General features: G+C 45.5%; 1 protein-coding gene across 1 annotated transcript in view; it reads right to left on the minus strand.

The window, feature by feature from the left end:
* Positions 1–7,104: 7,104 nt before the first annotated feature.
* WNT3A (Wnt family member 3A) overlaps positions 7,105–17,688 on the minus strand; it is an 87,309-nt gene continuing 76,725 nt past the window's right edge. Inside the window, exons 3-4 of the mRNA XM_075747164.1 lie at positions 10,860–11,125; positions 7,105–7,741 (exon numbers count right to left, since the gene is read on the minus strand). Of these exons, the coding sequence (XP_075603279.1) occupies positions 7,262–7,741; positions 10,860–11,125 (746 nt within the window). The 3' untranslated portion in view covers positions 7,105–7,261. The remainder of the gene's footprint in view (positions 7,742–10,859; positions 11,126–17,688) is intronic.

Raw genomic sequence — 17,688 nt, forward strand, 5'->3', positions numbered from 1 at the left:
ATTTTTGGTGGAGTGGAACGAATGATGAGAAATAAATAAATACTAATAAATAATAAGAAGAAACTTGGAAGAGAAAGGAAAATGGGGAAAGCATCTCCTCACACCTTCCCCACTCTCCACTTCCATTCAGGGCTGTTCAAGACCTCCCTTGGTCCACAGAACATGTGTAAGGAAAGCAAGGTCTACAGAGACAGAGGAGGAGATCGAGTCATGTGGAAAAGACCTTTGTGACAGTTGTGCTTCAGGAGCTTTCTCTATCTTGATTGTATTCACATAACAGCAGTGTGTATTCACATCACACATTTGCCTGTAGATGACTTGGTAGGACTTGTCCATTTTCATTATATGCTCACCAACAGGAAAAGCAGAGATGCTTCCTTGGGGTCAAACTCATTACATACCAGTCAGTAAAGTGGATTCAAATAATTATTCTTACAGAATAGGTCCACCCTCTGCTCCCTTTGATACACTTGTAAGTCTGGCGTTATGGAAATGACACCTGATTTATATCAGTTTAAGTGAGAGCAGAATTGAACCCATGCACAGTTTTCCATCCTGAAGTCTCTAAAGACATGAGAGTTAGGCATCTGGAGTGGGATCCAGCTCATAGACAAGACACACACTTGTAGATGTCCACAAGCAGATGTCTCCCTGTGGGTTAGACATATAAACACCCATGTCTGATGGAGATCTAGTCAGCACAGTCAGTGAGGTTCAGAGGGTGGTTCAGCTCACCCTAGAGTGGACACTTACATTTGGCCAGCTGAATTGTTCTCTAGCCTCCACTGCTTGTTGACTAGGACCTCGACCGAGTTGCTCACACACAGCCATCTATTGCCATCTGAGATGCCCTGGGGTTTCTGAAGTATCTGCATGGAGCTGGCAGATACACCATGGGACTTAAAGGAAGTCCATACTCTTCCAGAGCAGCTTCTAGAAGCCAGTGGGGTACCCTAGAGCATCCCAAATGGCTCTAGACACCTATCTTCAATAATTCAGTTAAGCCCTAGATGCTATGTTTAGGCAAATGGAGCCCACCATTGGGCTTGTATGGGAGTTTAAGCACCTAGCTCACATGTAGATATCTGCATTTCAGCATCTCACTTTGTATTCTGAATCCCACCCTAGGTACCACTGCCTGGGAGTTAACTGCTGGCCTCTCCGTTTGCGTTTTAGAAAATCTCCCCCTCCAAGGTGGAGACGCACCAATGACACCTCCGGAAACTGCAGCAAAGTGGGAGAAAAATTACTTGCCCAAGTCCATGAAGACACTGGAAATGTCAGGAATGAGGACTTTCTCGAAATGGAGGCCACAGGAGCCTCTGTTTCCAATCAAATGGAAGTATCTGCACTCTGCAGCAGTTAACGGAGGCCTAAGGCAGAAGGGTCCTGTCCTCTTGCTGAGTGGTGATGAACTGCAGATCAGGAGCTTTTGTTGGAGCACACGAGAGGGAACAGGAAATATGAGCATGAGGGGAGCTAAGCCATGAAGAAAACAATTCAGCAAAAAGCAAGCCAGATCCTACTGCTGCTGCCCAGTGAGAGAGGGGAAATTCCAGAAGAGAGATTCTCCCATACCAAGAAGTCCCTACAATGACAGCCAAGATTTAGCTTGGAGGGAGGTAGAAAATAGGAGACATATAGCTATGAAGAAGAGATGGGATCTCCTGCCCAGGCCACATTCTCTCCCATCATCTTACACTCTCTCTACAGCTTCTCATCCAAACAGCTGCTTGGGTACACAACTGACAGATCTGAATGAACATCCCACTCACTCCCTATGCCACTGATGGCAGAGCATTGCCTTCTTGGCAGCCTCAGCTCTGGAGCACGTCTCTGGAAGAGCCAGGAGTAATTTTCCTGTTTGCAGCCTATTTAACCAGGTGCAATGGCTGGTATCTGCAGGACAGTTTGATTTGGTGCCTTTTCATGGCCCTGTTTTATATTCCCAAAGCAATATCATTAAGGCATCAAGGGAAGCCTGGGATAATTTCCATAGTGCAGAACCTCTGACTCAATTCGCAACTCCCAGCTCCTGCAGAGTGCTCATGCTGTAACCCTGAATATCCCCAGAAACACCAAATCCCAGATTTTCAGCAGTGAAACCTCTCTTTGAAGCTAAAAAAAAAGTGACCCAAAGCTCATAGTGTTTCCCCTGTATTTGAATTTAAGGACGGAGGCATGAACACACGTGATGGATGTATTATAATCCATGGACATCTCTTTAGTAATATATCTGAATGCACTGAAAACACCAACAATATTTTAGATTGAGTGGCAGAAGAAATTGTTCTCTGAGGTTTGCTAATACAGAAGTCCTGCAATGCTCAGCTAAGAGTGGAGCACTTCTGTCTGCAAGGCTGATGTGGTTGGTGTTGACTCAGAGATTTCTGTACCATATTGTATTTGGTGGTGTGGTTGTCTCTGCAGTACCCTCCCAAGATTAAATCCTGACTGCTTTAGTTCTGCACATGAAGCCCCTCATAATGAGTGGAAATAATTCTGGAGAATTCAAAATGGTTTGAAGAAGACTGTCAGTGCCGAGCATGACACTTAGCCAAAAGAGATACATCAGAAGGTCAAGTAATAGAAAATGTCATGCATTTCCCTCCCCATGTTTTTCTTTTCTCTGAGAAAGAGAAGCCCCCAAATTCTAAAACTAAACCAAAACAACAAGAAAAAAAAACTCCTAAACTTTCCATTTCTTTCATAGAAAGAAAAGAGGCCAAATTCACCCCTCATAGGTAACTCCGCTGTCTTTAATGAGGTTGGATGTGGAACTGATGGGGTCTGTCAAACCCACCTGTTCAGCTAAAGGAAAGGTTGGATAGCAGCATGTAAGAGGATGGAATTATGTTCCTTTTTTGTTTTTATTTTTTATATTTGTGTTACTTGGTTGGATGATATCTTCTCCCTTTTCCCTGGTACTGCCAGACACATCCCTGATACAAACCATCTGCCTGAGGACAAACCTCAACAGAAGTGAAGACTGAAGGGAAGGGCACTATGGATCATGGAGGCTGAGTTGGCCAGCTCCCATTTGTGGGAAATGAATTACCTTTTTCTTTTGAGTATAGACTGGTGCATCACCCAGCTAAACTGTGGTGAAGGGGAAATTTTTACAGGAAACCATTTCCAGACAAGTGCACAATTCAACTGTCTACAAATAGGCATCTCGTGTCATTTTGGACACCCTACAGTCTCTGACATGTCTGCCCAGGTTTAGGACTTGTGGGAGTCCTGTGTCATTGACGCAACAGCTGGATCCCAATAGGATATTGTAGGGCACCTAAAATGTCACCAGATGCTTATATTATTGAGTGAGCCCTAAATCTCCTCTGTAAGGAAGGCCCTACTGTTTTCACAGAATGGGAGAAACTGAGGCAGAAGAAGGCTCTGGGCTGTATTTAGATCATCTCCTAATGAGGCCCAATGTAGGCATGGTGATGTATAGGGAGCGATGGCACTTCGCTCATCATTGGCTCAATTTTCATGTGGCAACCCTGATTTGAGGCATCTAGCATAGGCAATGGAGTGGGATCTTAGTTTTCCAAAGACACTTTCTGAATTCATGTGTATCAGGGAGCGATGGCCCAAGTCCCGTCTTCAAAGCCATGGGGTCAGATGCAGGCCTAGCATGTCCACTTAGAGTGTTCCCAGACCCCTAGCAGGCTCTCCTTCTTCCCCGCTCATGGGTAGGCAGAGCCAGACCCAGGACTAGGACCCCCGGATGCACTAGGGCTGATTAACAGAATTCACGCAGACATTTTTCATTGACTTTAGTAGCAGCTGCTCAACCCCTTACATTATGTCATCATCGTGGTTGACTAATTACATAATAACACCAAACAAGTATGCATAGGCTTCGTTAAAAATCCCTTGAATGGGGTGTAAGTCCCCGACCACTGAGCTGTTTCAAGCCTGACCCCAGCTTTGAATAAAGGAGTACAATTTCCAGCTCATCTCAGCTGATGATCAGATTGTAGCTTCACCTCCTTGACTCATGGTGGACTTCACATCATCAGACTGTACCCATTTAAGAGCTCATCATCTAGTATGAGCTCATCAGCTAAAGCCAAAGGAAAGACAGAGGTACATCCAGAGGGCAATTTACCGAACATAGCTTAGATACCATCCTAGGCTATAATGAATCACCTTCTGGACTTGTTTGTTTCTTGCCATTGATCCTAGCAGAAAACTAGATATATAGCTTAGACTAGATGACATGGACAGATGAAATAAATTGCACTGCTGCAGTCAAAATCTGTTTGTTCCTCTTAAGAGGCAATTGCTCAGCAAATGCCTAGTTTGGGGTTTTTATTCCTCAATGCTTCCCAAAGAGCTTCACCTTCTTCACCTGCTAGTGATGTTGGACTTGGTTCTGGTGCAAAAGAAGAAACAGTGGATGTTAAGATGCTGTGCGTGGTCAGAGCCCAGCTCCCATGCATGGAAGCCAAATCCTTCAACTCATTTCTTCACTGTTATGATATAAAAGAAGGAGTTTGAAACCACCTTGCTTAAAAATATTAGGGTAAGATTAGTTGTGGTGTGACTCTGCTGAAGTCAATGAATTGACAGGGACAGTGACCTGCAATGATTTGCATCCTCGCTGTTGGGGCACCATTCACTGACAGAAGTACCTGGTGGGATGTGTCTAACATCTCTTGCTGTGACTGCTAGCACTGCATCATAGTAAGTAAATCAGACTTATCTTCCCTTGTCCCATCTTTTGCAATTCGTCGATGCCTTCCACTGCATATGTGGTCTTCTTCGGTGTTTGCTTTCTTAACAGCTTGTGTTTGAATATTGGTTATTGTGGCAATGTCCCCCTGCAATGGCTTCCTTCTCTATTTGCCATAATGATCAGATTTTCTTTGTCTCCCAGACTGTCTTGCAAAAATCAGTCATGCATCCATTAATTGGTCCATCTTTCTCTCAGTTTTTAGTGATCTGTTGCTTTCTGCCAGCTGGTGTGTGGCCATCCATTGGCTGCAATGTTTACCTGTACAGATATGATGGATTGGTTTTCTCCCCATTTTTGTCTTTGCCTCTCTTGATCTCTTCCTCTCACCTTCCCTCCCTTCTGCATCTCTGCTCTCATTTCATTGCAGCTTTTTTTGCAGAGCTTTGATAGAAGTGCCTCCATCAATAGGCAAAGCTTGCTTGTGCCCTTGGGCACAGCCCTGAGACAAATGGGTGATGCATAAACTGCACCAGCCTAGGAGTAGTCCCAGGAGACGCCATGACTCAGAGTCAGCCCTTGGAGGCATCATTTCCTCCTGTTTTCTTTCTGACGGGATTAAGCTCTGTTTGTTCCCTGCCTCTTCTGCATACTCCCTCCTTTAGTTCCTGGGAATGAACTGACACAAAGGGAGAGAAGAGCACTCTGATTTCTCTACAGAAATGTCCAGGTGTGAACTAGCTAACAGTCATGATGACATTGACATGAACAGACTCTTATGGGTCACTGGGAGTTAGATCATGCCCCATTTCCCTTCCTGTACTGAAGAGGAAGAAAAAATGTCAGTCCATTGTCCTTTTCCCAAGATAGGAACCCAACGGTATGGGTAAGGCAACGAGGACACAGGACAAGGGCATCTGGGGCTAAACAGGCTATGACTCCGTGCTTGATTCACCACTCATTTATGCCAATATCAACAGGGAATAACTCAAGCAGAGTTACAGTGCTGTGAATACCAAGGTGATGGGCTGAGGTTGACGCCTGATACCCACGTGGCTGAAGGAAGCCCTGATGCCCATCAAGGAGGTGAAAGCTGTTTCTGTAAACTGACAATCCTGATCTGAAATCAGTAGAGCAGCATGCAAAGACGGCGAGTCAGAGGTGAACAGCAGAGATGGAGCAGTGCTGCAAAGTTGAGATTTCGCTCCGTGTCCAAAATTGCCAAAAACTCTGGGCTGGTTCAGAGTCCGGAGTTTATGCATTTTAACCTTTGCCACTTTGAGAGATGGGAATGGCTGTAGAAAGTAGGTGTGGAATAAAATTTGGCTTGAGTATGAAACTGTTGCAGTCTGTGGGGGGGCGGTGGTGGCGGATTGGTTCACCATCATGTAAATTAATGGGTGACAAGCAGTCCTTCAGAGTTATGTTCCCAAGAGACTTGTGGTCTAAGGGTTTTGCTAAGTGCCCAGGGGGAAGCCTGCATGAGGTGCAGAAAGCGGATGGACTAAGTGCACTTTCCGCTGTTGGTGATGGCATTCTTTAACGAGGCGGGAGAGGTAAACGCTTTCCCTTTCCTCCTATATGGGACGAAGCTGAGCTGAGATACTGAGGAGCTGGATGTCCTACGCCCAGCAGCGAGCGTTCAGCCCCAGGAGACTTGCTCTGCACTGCATGTTTCCAAAGAAGACTCGTTGGCTGAGCCACATACCAGACCACAGCTGGACCAACATCTGCATTTGTGGGACTGTCTCCTTCTCAATGCACACACCGAGTCCTCTTCATTTCACGTATCAGGCACTGAACTTTTCTGTACTGTGCACATCACCTGTGTGCCAACAGAGCATTTGCAGGAAACCATCAGCAGTTTTCTCTCTTTCTCTCCCTCTCCCTCTCCTTCTCCCTCCCTTTCTCTCTACTGCATCCTATGTCAAAACTGGCAGAAGCTACTATGCTAAAAAGTTCACGCAAAGAGCCTGCCCACTCTACAGCTCTATTATATATTTGTAGATTTCTCTGGTTCCAGGGCAAAAGCAAAGGAGGATTTGCATGATTTATTTTTTTTTAAATCATTAATTTATCTGCTTTTTTTTTCTTTTACTGCTGTTGTTGTTGCTCATATTATAGACAGAGTCTGGCCATTTGGGTATGCAGATAGACCTCAGAAAGCTTAGTGCTGCTGTTCAACACAGCCTCTGCCTGGCTGAGGGAAAAGGAGATACTTAGGAAGATGCAAGGCTTTCAAAGGACACTTAATCACACGAGTCACTTCAAGTGGGTGAGAGCAGAGCAAATCCATGCTTTTGCTGATGCTCTTCTTTCCAGCTCTGTGTTGTCGGCTGGTTGAAAAACCACTGTCTCCTACAGGAGGCATCATTGGGGCGTAACTTGTGTGACTGCCAGATGTACCTCGGGATAGCCCAGAAGTCATTAGACCTATTCTATCCAACCAGTTTTAGCCTTTTTAAAAGTTTTTATTCTTTTAATATCAAAAAAGTAGACTTCTCTCATGTCTGCAACCTCAGAGGAAGTAGGCTCAAATCCATTTCTCCACTTGGAGCCCAGCAAAGGGTTTTGCCTGCTTTATTTGCACGTGTGGACATCGTAGACTCGTATGCACTCCTGGCAGCGGACGTAGCAGCACCAGTGGAAGATACAGTGACACTTCTCTTTACGTTTCTCAGTCCTCGTGTTGTGCCCGCGGCCGCAGCACAAAAGGTCGCAACCGTCAATCCCATGGGAAGTGACATTACAGATCCTGTCACGGGTCCCAAAGGAACCTGTCTCAGGGTTGGGCTCACAAAAGTTTGGTGAGTTCTCATAGTAAACCAGGTCCTTCTCAGTTGGAGCCTTGAAGAAGTTGTATTTGGGCCTGAGGGTCTCGACCCAGCCACGGGATTCTCGATGTTTTTCCACCACCATTTCAGAAGCGCTATCGTACTTGTCCTTGAGGTAGTCACCGATGACCCTGAAGTCTGGTTGAGACCACCAGCACGTCTTCACTTCGCAGCTGCCTGAGAGGCCGTGACATTTGCACTTAAGATGCATGAGTTCAATAATAGACTGAAAAAGAGGAGAGGAAAGGAAAAGAAGAAGGAAGACGTTAGCCTGTAATCAAAACACATATTGCGTTCTGCTATTTAGCCAGGATTTCCTAAAGAATTGCAGTGTTTTCACAGATGTATTTACACACTTGTGGACAAAAATCACCTTATCCTCCAGTCGATGCCCTGCACAGATGCTGGATCTGAGACAGATAAAACCTCTGCAACTTTATTGTTTTCAGTGACTGTCTCTGATTCTCACCCCAATTTTAAGCATCTACCAAGTGCTTTCACTAAGGGCTGAAGTTATTTCTGTGCGTACGAACTTCTATCTTATCAATGTTTATGGGTGAATATTGCAGTCCTGTCACCCAGGAGCACAATTCAGACACATCTAGGCAGAGAAGCGAAGAAGACCGATATCTTCTAAAACAATGTTTTTGTAAAGGAAATGCTCATCTATTACATTGAAAATTAAATAAATATGAAATGTCCTAATAATCTAGTCCAGATCGTTTATGTATGTTTTGATTAAGTAAATAAGATTCTAGCCTTGCTTGTGGCTATATTCAGAAACCTAAAAAGTAATGTATTTTTATTTTTAAGCCTGAAATGATTTTTCTAAAACCTTTTCAAAGAAAAAAGTAGGAGCCCAACTTTTTACTTTGAAAGGCTTAGATTTCAACATAAAACCCTGCCCTGGAATAAATGGAAAGGTGATTATTGATCCCAGAAGTTTGCTATTCGCTTTTACCTGTTATGAAATTAGTCTAAAAGTTTCTAGAGGTGTTGCCCTCCAGTATTCTGAGGTGGGAGACAGCCTTATGCAACTTACTTGATAATCTGCATTTTCAGACTGATCAGCAAATTTCCGGGTACGTGAACAGACTAGTGCCAGCCTGAGTCCAAAAGATTTGCCATGAATCAGCACCTTGGTGTTCACCAGGTGCTTTCCTGTGTTATTTACGGAGTATCACCCGCCGCAAAGGAGGTTGTAATTAGCAATGAGAGAGAACCACAAAATGCTTGGTTCATATAATCATACTGAACTTAATCAAAGCTTCTGGCCTGGTGGTAGGGTTTGAGTTCATATGGGAACTAATATGAAACATTGCCTATGGCTCAGGTTTAGCTGGAAACACTTGAGCATGGAGGCATGGAAGAGCTACTCCATGAGTGCTGGCACAGTGAGAATGGAAAAAACTAGTGCTTTATAAAATAGTAGGATTTCAAATAATGGTGTGACATTTGCTCTCTAATCTTTCACATCTGTAAAATGTTCAAAAATAACTCAATGTTAATAAATGTCAATAATTCAAGTATCAAGATTTACAATAAAAAGCCCTTCTGCAGGTGTGTGATCACAGAGATGTTTGCTCAAAGCTCAGTTATTCCAAGGATTCTCACTTTAAGGAATATCACTCCTTTCCATTCTACCCAGCTTCTCCACAGTCTTCTTCATCTCATTATCTACCCCAGAAACTGCCACCAGCAATGCACAATGCCTTGGGGTACCGGGAATAATTTGGGACAGTGCTGGAGGAAACCACATTATTGCTTGCAGTCATCTTCATTGTGGACAATTTTTGTTTCTGGTGGTATTTAATTTTGAAGGGTTGTCTCCCCTATTTCAGAGCAGCTCTCCTGTGGTGTGAGGTGGGATAAGTCCACTGGGGGTTGACGGTGTCCACCTGAGGAGCTCACACTGAAGTCCTAGCCTGCCTGAAGACAGCTGTTTCCCAGCACAGTCCAACTGTGTTGGCTTTGCTATAGCTCACTGCACAGCCATATGTCCTCCTAAGCATGTGTAAGGTCTGCTCCTGAGGGAACAAGACCATATTAATCTCTTTTGGTTACAGTGAGACATGTTTCCTCCACAGAGGAATAAACTATCACAAGTCTATTATCTGAAAAAAAATACTGTTATCTCAGAGGAGCTGCGACATGGTCTCCATTAGCAGGAGCTTTATGATTGAATTTCATTAATTGTTTCCCATAGATTACATTCTTCTGGCATTTATGGGCTATTCTTGAGATGAAAAAGAGAATGTCATCTTACTGGGATTGTTCCACCTTATGGAAAAGATTCACTGTGTACAAGGCAGTCACTGTGATGAGGGCAAGACTTTGTGCTTTCAGTTCCCTTATACATTTTGCTCTGTGACTGTTTGAAGTCAAAACACATTAGCTGGCTTTGGGCCATGGTCTAAGTTTAATCAGGAGGCACAAGAATCACATTCCCTCTCATTTTCTTTAAAAATTCCCTGGGAAATGGAACAGTGTTGAGAAGAGAGGTGGTGGGAAATGCTCTCCTGCTCTTCCCTACCTTCAAGCCTACAGAGCAGAGTGGTGATCCCAGGGCAATGGACAGTTGCACTCAGACTAGGATTCAGTTGCTTAAACTCATGCATCTAATGCCATTTGTGACCTCCAGGGGTTTCTAAGGCATCAGTCACAAGATGGCAGAGGACCTGCAGGAGTCTTTCCCAGTAGCAGCACAAGGACAGGCTGGATACTTCAGGATATCTCAGTTCATACTAAAATGCATTTACTTAAGCAGCTGAATCCTCCCCATAAACCCTGGTCCATCTCTCTCAACCTCAGATGTCTACAGTGCAGACATCTCTGGCTGTACAGCTCACCTTCTTCCTACAGCCAGCTGAGGTGGACAGGCATAGTAGGGCACCATTAAGTGAGCTATTTCAAATGACTCCTTCAAGCTGAGATGAAATCCCATCCTAGACCTGTCTGTCTTGATCCATTCTCTATAAAGACATCTGAAACACTGACTCCAAGGTCATAGAATCACAGAATGGTTTGGGTTGGAAGGGACCTTAAAGAGCATCTAGTTCCAACCCCCTGCCATGGGCAGGGACACCCTCCACTAGCCCAGGTTGCCCAAAGCCCCATCCAACCTGGCCTTGGAGACATTTACATTTGGATGGGTAAATTTACTTATAGCTTTCATAGGTCACCTCCCTGACGAGAACTATCATAGGACAGGTATCACCATGTCATGATGTAAACCATCCCAGATTTAGGTTTGGTTCTTCCCCTCAGTTCCCTCCCCCTGTTCATTGTGGCAGGTAAAAAAAGATTTAAGGGAGCTCGAGAAATGTGAAACTAAATGTCCTTACGGTCCTTCCAGCTTCGTTGTTGTGCCTGTTCATGGCTGATCGAGCGTCTGGTCTATTCTCTCGGGCATCTGCAAACTCCCGAGACACCATGCTCCCAAATTCCACGTCCTCGCTGCAGCCCCCCCATTTCCAGCCTTCCCCAGGAGAGCCCTTGTGGCGGGTGTCACAGCCGCAGATGGTGGCCGAGCCCTCGGCGCAGGATCTGGTGACCGCGAAAGCCACTCCAGCAGAGGCAATGGCATGGACAAAGGCTGATTCCCTGGTAGCTGTGAAAGAGAGAAATCAATGAATAGGGACCATACCTGGCTATGATCAGCCCTGTGAACCCCTCCTCTCGAGGGCATGGCAGAAGGACAGTAAACTCTCCTCTTCCCTGTGGTCCGGCTTGGACCTACTCCAAAGGCATTTTCTCACACCAGGAAATAAGCTCCTGTGTAGACAGGACCAGGCTTGATTCAAGCCCACTGAGGTCAGCCAAGAAGTTTTCACTAAGGTCATCCTAAGGTCTTAGGATGGGGCCATGGCAAAACAAAAAGCAGTGCAAACCTGAGTGTCAGGAGGTATACAGAAAATACTGTATGGTACTTTGCAGGCAATGCACCACGTAGCCATACCCTGAGCCACAGTCTTGGTGTCAGATGCACAGAATTTGGGCTATGTTCCCATAACATGAAAAATGCAGGTCTACCCTTAATGACAGCCTCCAACCTTAGTGGTGGGACCAGCACCAGATAAAGCACCTCATCCTCCTTGATTGGGAGAGCTGATGGCTGGAAGGCAGAAAAATGCCAGGACGGCCAGATACTACCCAATCCTCACTATGTAAACGAAACATTGTCCCCACCCTCCATCCTGAGGCCACCTTCTCTTCCTGGGCTGTCTAGCTCACTTAGAGACAGTGTTCAGTATATGTCATCTTGCAGCTATCCAAAGTTTTGCTCACTTGCCTAATTAAGGCCCCTGCCAAGGGGACTGGAAATGAGCTTTCCTTTTCTGTGCATTGCCTCAGGATGGTGGGTGGGATCAGCAAAAAGATTTCATGGTTAAAGCTCTGGAGCCTTGGTCTCTGTGGAGACCTTCCTTCACAGTCTTTCATCCTAGCTGCAGCTGGGTGGGGAGGGGCAGTGCGGCATTAGTCTGGTTTTCCTGGTTTCCAGTGCTTTTTCTAACCAAAATTTCTGTGCCAAAATTAAACCCAAACATTTCAAACTGTTTTGCAAATGGGGAATATACCAAAATATCTTTTTTTCTCCCCCCCCCCCCCCCCCCGTATTTGGTCTCATTATGTTTCTTCATTCAATAGAAGTGACACTGGAGTTCAACACCACACCTCAGAAAACACCATTGCAATGCTTTTTGGCTTCAGCAAAATGGCATTTTTATCATGAATGGGGATTTCAACAGGGCTATTCTCAGTCCCTGAGGCAATTCTAAGAAGATACAACGATTCTGATAACTGGCCTCCCTTAGCCTCCTACACCATTCCCCACATGAGCTCACCTTGTGCCTGTAGACCAGTTAGCCAAGAAAGCATGTTGTCTCTGACCCTTTGAGATAATTAGGCTAGGACAGTGTTGAAATATGAATGGATCTATAAAGGCAGAAGGTCAGGTTTTCAGTTGATGCAGCTTCACCAGCTTCTACTGAGCTTTTCATCAGCTGATGATGTGCCTCCTCAAAACCACTCAAACCTTCTCTGCACCATATTTTGCTGATCCGAGCTTTCCCTGGGCATTTTGGCTTAATCTTTAACTTCTAGATCCTTCCAGGCTTTACTAACACGAGGAGAGTTTAATATGCCAAGCCAAAAACCCAACATGTTCTCGGGGAGAAATCAAAACTGCATGCTTGCAGAGCAGTCCTGGCTGGATGGAAGGCTTAAGCAAGAACTTGTGCAGCACCGCTTCGCTTTGGGAAGACTACCAAATACAACAATATGCAAATCAAATAATGTGCATGAACTTACAAGCCGAAGGTATGAGCAATGTCCTGGAACATGTTGTCAATGCATATTGTGAGGTTAGTAAGTCACCAAGGGCTAGAACCAAAAAAGGAAAATGCAGGAACTTTCAGTTCCACAATGTGATTTTGAAAAACCCTTGTTCAGCATCTATCCAGCCTGGAGGATCCCACCTTCCTGCAACTGATGACCATACAGTTCCTGAGCTGTGTGAAAACTCAGCTTTTGAGCATGAACAGGTGAGTCCAGTTCTAAAGGACTGCGGACTTGGCAGCTTGCACTTGCCTAAGCCCAGGTGGGATCCAGAAACCAAACCTCAGGGGTGAGGATCTTGGTATGGTGTCTCCAAGAACATTGATGACCAGACCTGGGGTCTGTAAAGGGCAAAGGCTTCTTGTAGAAGCCAGTCTGACAAGCTAGTGGGATGAATGCCATTACTCTCTGGTAGGGAGGTGGAGGGTATAGTGCCTGACCAGAGAATAGCTGACACACCTCCCACCGCCTCCCACTGTGGCCTAATTGGTCTTGAAACTTTTTGATATGCTGCTATGTCATGGACAGGAGAGGAAGGTGATAATTATTCTTCTTCTCCCCCCTTCTATCTGACAGCTGTAGTAGCTAAAGCACGTTGCTTGGATAGGTTAGCTCTCATCACTTGGGAATCACCCCTTCCTCTGCTTAGGAGGAGAGATCTGATCCAGGCCTTTGGCTACTTGGGAAGGTGCTATAGGCGCTGAACTGGTGTTTGCAAATGTCATGGAGACCCCCTGTGCCTTGCCATGCTGAGACTGACAAGAAAATATCTACAGTCATGGTGTTTGTGCAGAAAAACTTCTCCTGCGTGGGGATGAGAGGGGTGGCCTTGGCTTAGGAGTTCATAAGTTGTGAATCCTACCTTGGATTCAGCAGGAACCATTAGCTGAGAACAGAGGTGTTTCTCTGTGCACACAGGTGCAGAGCTCACCAAAACCCAGGGATCTTCAGGCTACGCAGCCAGAGAGTCTGCAGAATTTCTGCATTCTCTGGGACTTGGTTGCAGCTGAACAAGGGGATACAGGAGCACTGGTTTGGTTGTAGATACCCAATTCTGCCTAAATCCCAGGTCCATTTCCTAAACTCTCCACTGGTGCTAGCTCTTACTGAAAGCCTACAGCTCCAGGAGGGTATTGATACGATTTGCCTTAAGAAGCACCGATTATACTCAACTCCCCTCTTCCCAGAAAGAGCCCAATGCCTTTTTACAGCCTGTATACGAAGTAATCACCCCCCTGCTTTTGAAATGCAGCCACCCCTGGGGTGGAGTGCAGCCACCACTTAACAGCACACAACAGGAAGCAAAATAGCATTGTATCTGATCGTAACTACCTGGGGAATGTAGGCAGGCAGAGCGAAGAAACTGAAATCTGGCCCGGGGCGCTGAGGTTAGGAGTTTGTCTCTTGAGAAAGTTGCAGCCGATCTCTTAATGACTCCATGAAATTAGGGCACTGGGTTTATATCTCCTACCCCTAACTTAAGGCACCGAGTTCGATATTGACGCAGATGGAAGAGCGCCATCGCGTGAATCACGTCCTGCCACCTCCTAAGTTATAGGACTGTCCTCTGATTACTAAGCAGACCTGACCCTGCTGAGCTCTGAAGAGTTCCCCAGGTTGTAGCCGGAGGCGGTGTGGCTGCAGGAATGGAGAAGGAGTGTATAGAGATATAGATAAGCAGAAGGAAAGCATGCACTTGTAATGGAAATGAGGGGTTATTAAGGTGCCATATAAAAATGCAAGAGACTTAGCAAAGATAACAGGAAAGTGCAGTATATTTGTCAGGTCGCCTCATTCCTCTCTGGGTGGTTCTGGTAGCAGGAGACAAGCAGCTCGTTATGACTTGAAGAGAGCTTCTGGAAAGTCATCTGGCAAGAGAAGGTTAATAAGGACTAATACCTCATGGGGATGTTGACTTAAGAGCATTTTAACCACTTTGTTTTCAGTGCAGCACAAGGTCACCAAAGCTCTGGCTTCAGCTCATGTAATTCCTGCCTGCTCCTGAGTTTCCCTGCAGGGCTTAGAGACTTGGATGGCTGGTGCTCCAAGGTACCCAGTTCCGGACCCTTTTGGGGTGGTTGGCTATGAGTAAAAAAGGCACTGAGACTTACAGAGGGCCTTTAGGGATGCTTTGTAGCTGCCTCCTCATGTAGAGTTCTCCAAGTCACCGGTTGCTTCTGGAGATAGTTTCCTAAGGAGTCCAGAGTGTGAAGCTGGGAGCCTGAATGTCCCATGCAGAACACCTCTGACCACCCTGCTTCAGCAGCAGAAACATCTTGGGGTGCAAAAACACAGTATCAGTATGAGAATTCAGATGCCTGAGGATGAGATGACCAAAGATTTGATTTCCTGCTTTCTCAGAGCTTTTTTACGTGACTTTGGGCAAATCCTTTAGTCAGTCTGTGCCTCTGCTTCCTTATCCATACACCTGAGGACAATCCTGCTTATCTCAGGAGCCTGCAATGCTAAATTCAGTGATGTTTTCAGAACTGTGAGCCAAAGGTGTTAGAGTCGAATTGAGGGTCATCAAGTTGTGAGTTGAAGAAGGCAAATGAATAACCACGTAAATATCTCAACTGTCTAATTTATGAAACCTGCTCTCATGTCTTCTTCTGCCCAGACAGTGACTTATTTTCCCTGAACCTTTCTCTGAATGACTAAATGATTAACCCCAGATCAGGTAGATATCCCAGATATGAGAGAGGAAGGACTATGGTGATGCAGAAGGATGAACATAATGGCTTACTGTGGTCTTAAAAAGCTACAGTGCCTTTTTACCACCTTTGTACCATCGTACTGCTGTCCCCACTGTTGGCACCCTAAATTTTTCCTTCCTCCCTCCCTGCACAGTGCCCTGGTGGTCACAGCAGGTTCCTGGGACAGCAAAACAACCCACCTTCAGATGTGTTGGGAACTGAAGTTGTAAGTCTTGTGTCCTGGACCACAGCTCAAAGGGCTAGGCAGTATTTCAGAAAGGGAGCACCACTCTTTCCACTGACTGCTCTTTAAAAAGAAGCAGTGAGATCTGTGCAGTCAAAGAAAGAAAGAAAGAAAGGGAGAGAGGAAGAACGAAAGGAAGGAAGGAAGCAAGATGTCTTGCTTGAGGTGGTTCTGGGCTGTACATCTTGTGAGGAAGGAAGCAGACCTCAGCAGCTGAACATATAGCCAAGCAGTAGAGATGGACATTGCTCTAAGGGGTTTCCACTCAGCATGCCACTTTTCTAGATGGTCCTCCTGAAGGTGTGGAAGCTCCTTTGCAAAGGGAACCTTGATGTCTCCAGGACAGGTACTGACTCTGTTCTGTGGAGATAAACCTCCTACACCAACAACCCTTTACTGCCCAGGACCTTGTCACCATCCTTTTTGAAACATTGCTCTTGTAGTGAAACAATGACTTAATGACTTTTTGGGCTGGGAAATGTATAAACAACATGGAAAAGAACAGAATTGTCCCAGATTATTCCAGGAGACATATGATAGTGAAGGAAAAAGTTACCACATCTTAACCACTCCTCCCAGCCATCATTAGCATGTCTGCTCTTGAATAGAGGATCCTACTCCCTGTTCCACACCAGGAAAGACACTGCAATGGTGTCGCTGCAAGCTCTGAATTTCTGACACCACAGACTTCTTGAGTGCTCTTGGGAAGAGTCACTTAGCAAGCAGGGTAAAATGGAGAAAATACCATATCTGCTTAGCAGGGCTACAGGGAAAAGGCATGCTGTTTTCTCTCAGCTTCGTTTTTCAAAGCTAAAAGACAAGAAAAAGCTACCTGTTCTGTCAGCTATTTCAGACACCCAGACACCCATCTCTGAGGGGCAGAAGGTGTAAAGTCTTTCCAACACTTGTCTGGTAGGGCAGGTACCCAGGGAGTGTGAGAAAGGGTTTCAATTCCCTCCTTGGCCCGAGGGGATACAAACCCACAGCTCTCATGCTAGGATTTGCACAACAGTTGACACTACATTGACTCTGGATTTTTTTTAAAAAATAAATATCTAAATAAACCCCAAGAACCAAGAAACTGGAAATAAAACTGGGGGCAGACTAGTGTTTCTGGTATTTGGAGCCAACACAGCCCTATCTCTTATGCTGGAAGCCTATTCTAACAGCTCAATTTCCCCCTGATTGTGGTCAGGGTCCTTCTTGCAGATTAGACATCACGGGGATTGCAGGGGAGGAAGGCGTTGTCCAATGGACGAAGATGGTGAGGAATTTGTGAAATGAGCTTTGAGAGTTTTGGAAGCCCTGTCTTTTATTCGAGGTGAAGTGAATGCTATCAGCACACTGTTGTTTTGTCCTTGAATCCATCAAGAGAGCCACCTTACCTAGATATGGGAGCAGAGCTGTGCCATTCCCTTGTGGGGAGGGTCACCCATAAACACCTCCATGATGAAAGCTAAACCAGAAGGGATTGAAAGAAAGGCCATGTTGCACAACTTTGAATGGAAAAGAAGGATGCCAGAAAAGATTAATACCAAAAGCTCCTCACCATGAATGCAAGAGCTGAAGTACTGATGGTGAAAAAGTCAGTGCCTGCTCGTTATTTGCAGCTACACTGAAGTCAAGGCTGGAGGATGGCCTCAGCTCTGTAGGGTATCTCTCAGAGTACCTTGAGCCAGAGCCTCATCAGATATTAAGTAGATGGTAACCTCCAGGGCAGGTGGGTTTCTTTAGACTCACACTGACAGTTGTGCAGATGCAGCTGCCTTCTGAATAGCAGAAGTGAAATCCAATGGGACCGGTGGGTCAGAGCTCACAGGAGCTGCAAAAACAGACATACAGATCACTATTGGCTTATACTAACATGAACAGCATTGCCTGCTGGCCCCGAAATCT

The sequence above is a fragment of the Balearica regulorum genome, chromosome 2 (genome assembly GCF_011004875.1).
Source record: "Balearica regulorum gibbericeps isolate bBalReg1 chromosome 2, bBalReg1.pri, whole genome shotgun sequence".
In the NCBI taxonomy this organism is placed as follows: Eukaryota; Metazoa; Chordata; class Aves; order Gruiformes; family Gruidae; genus Balearica; species Balearica regulorum.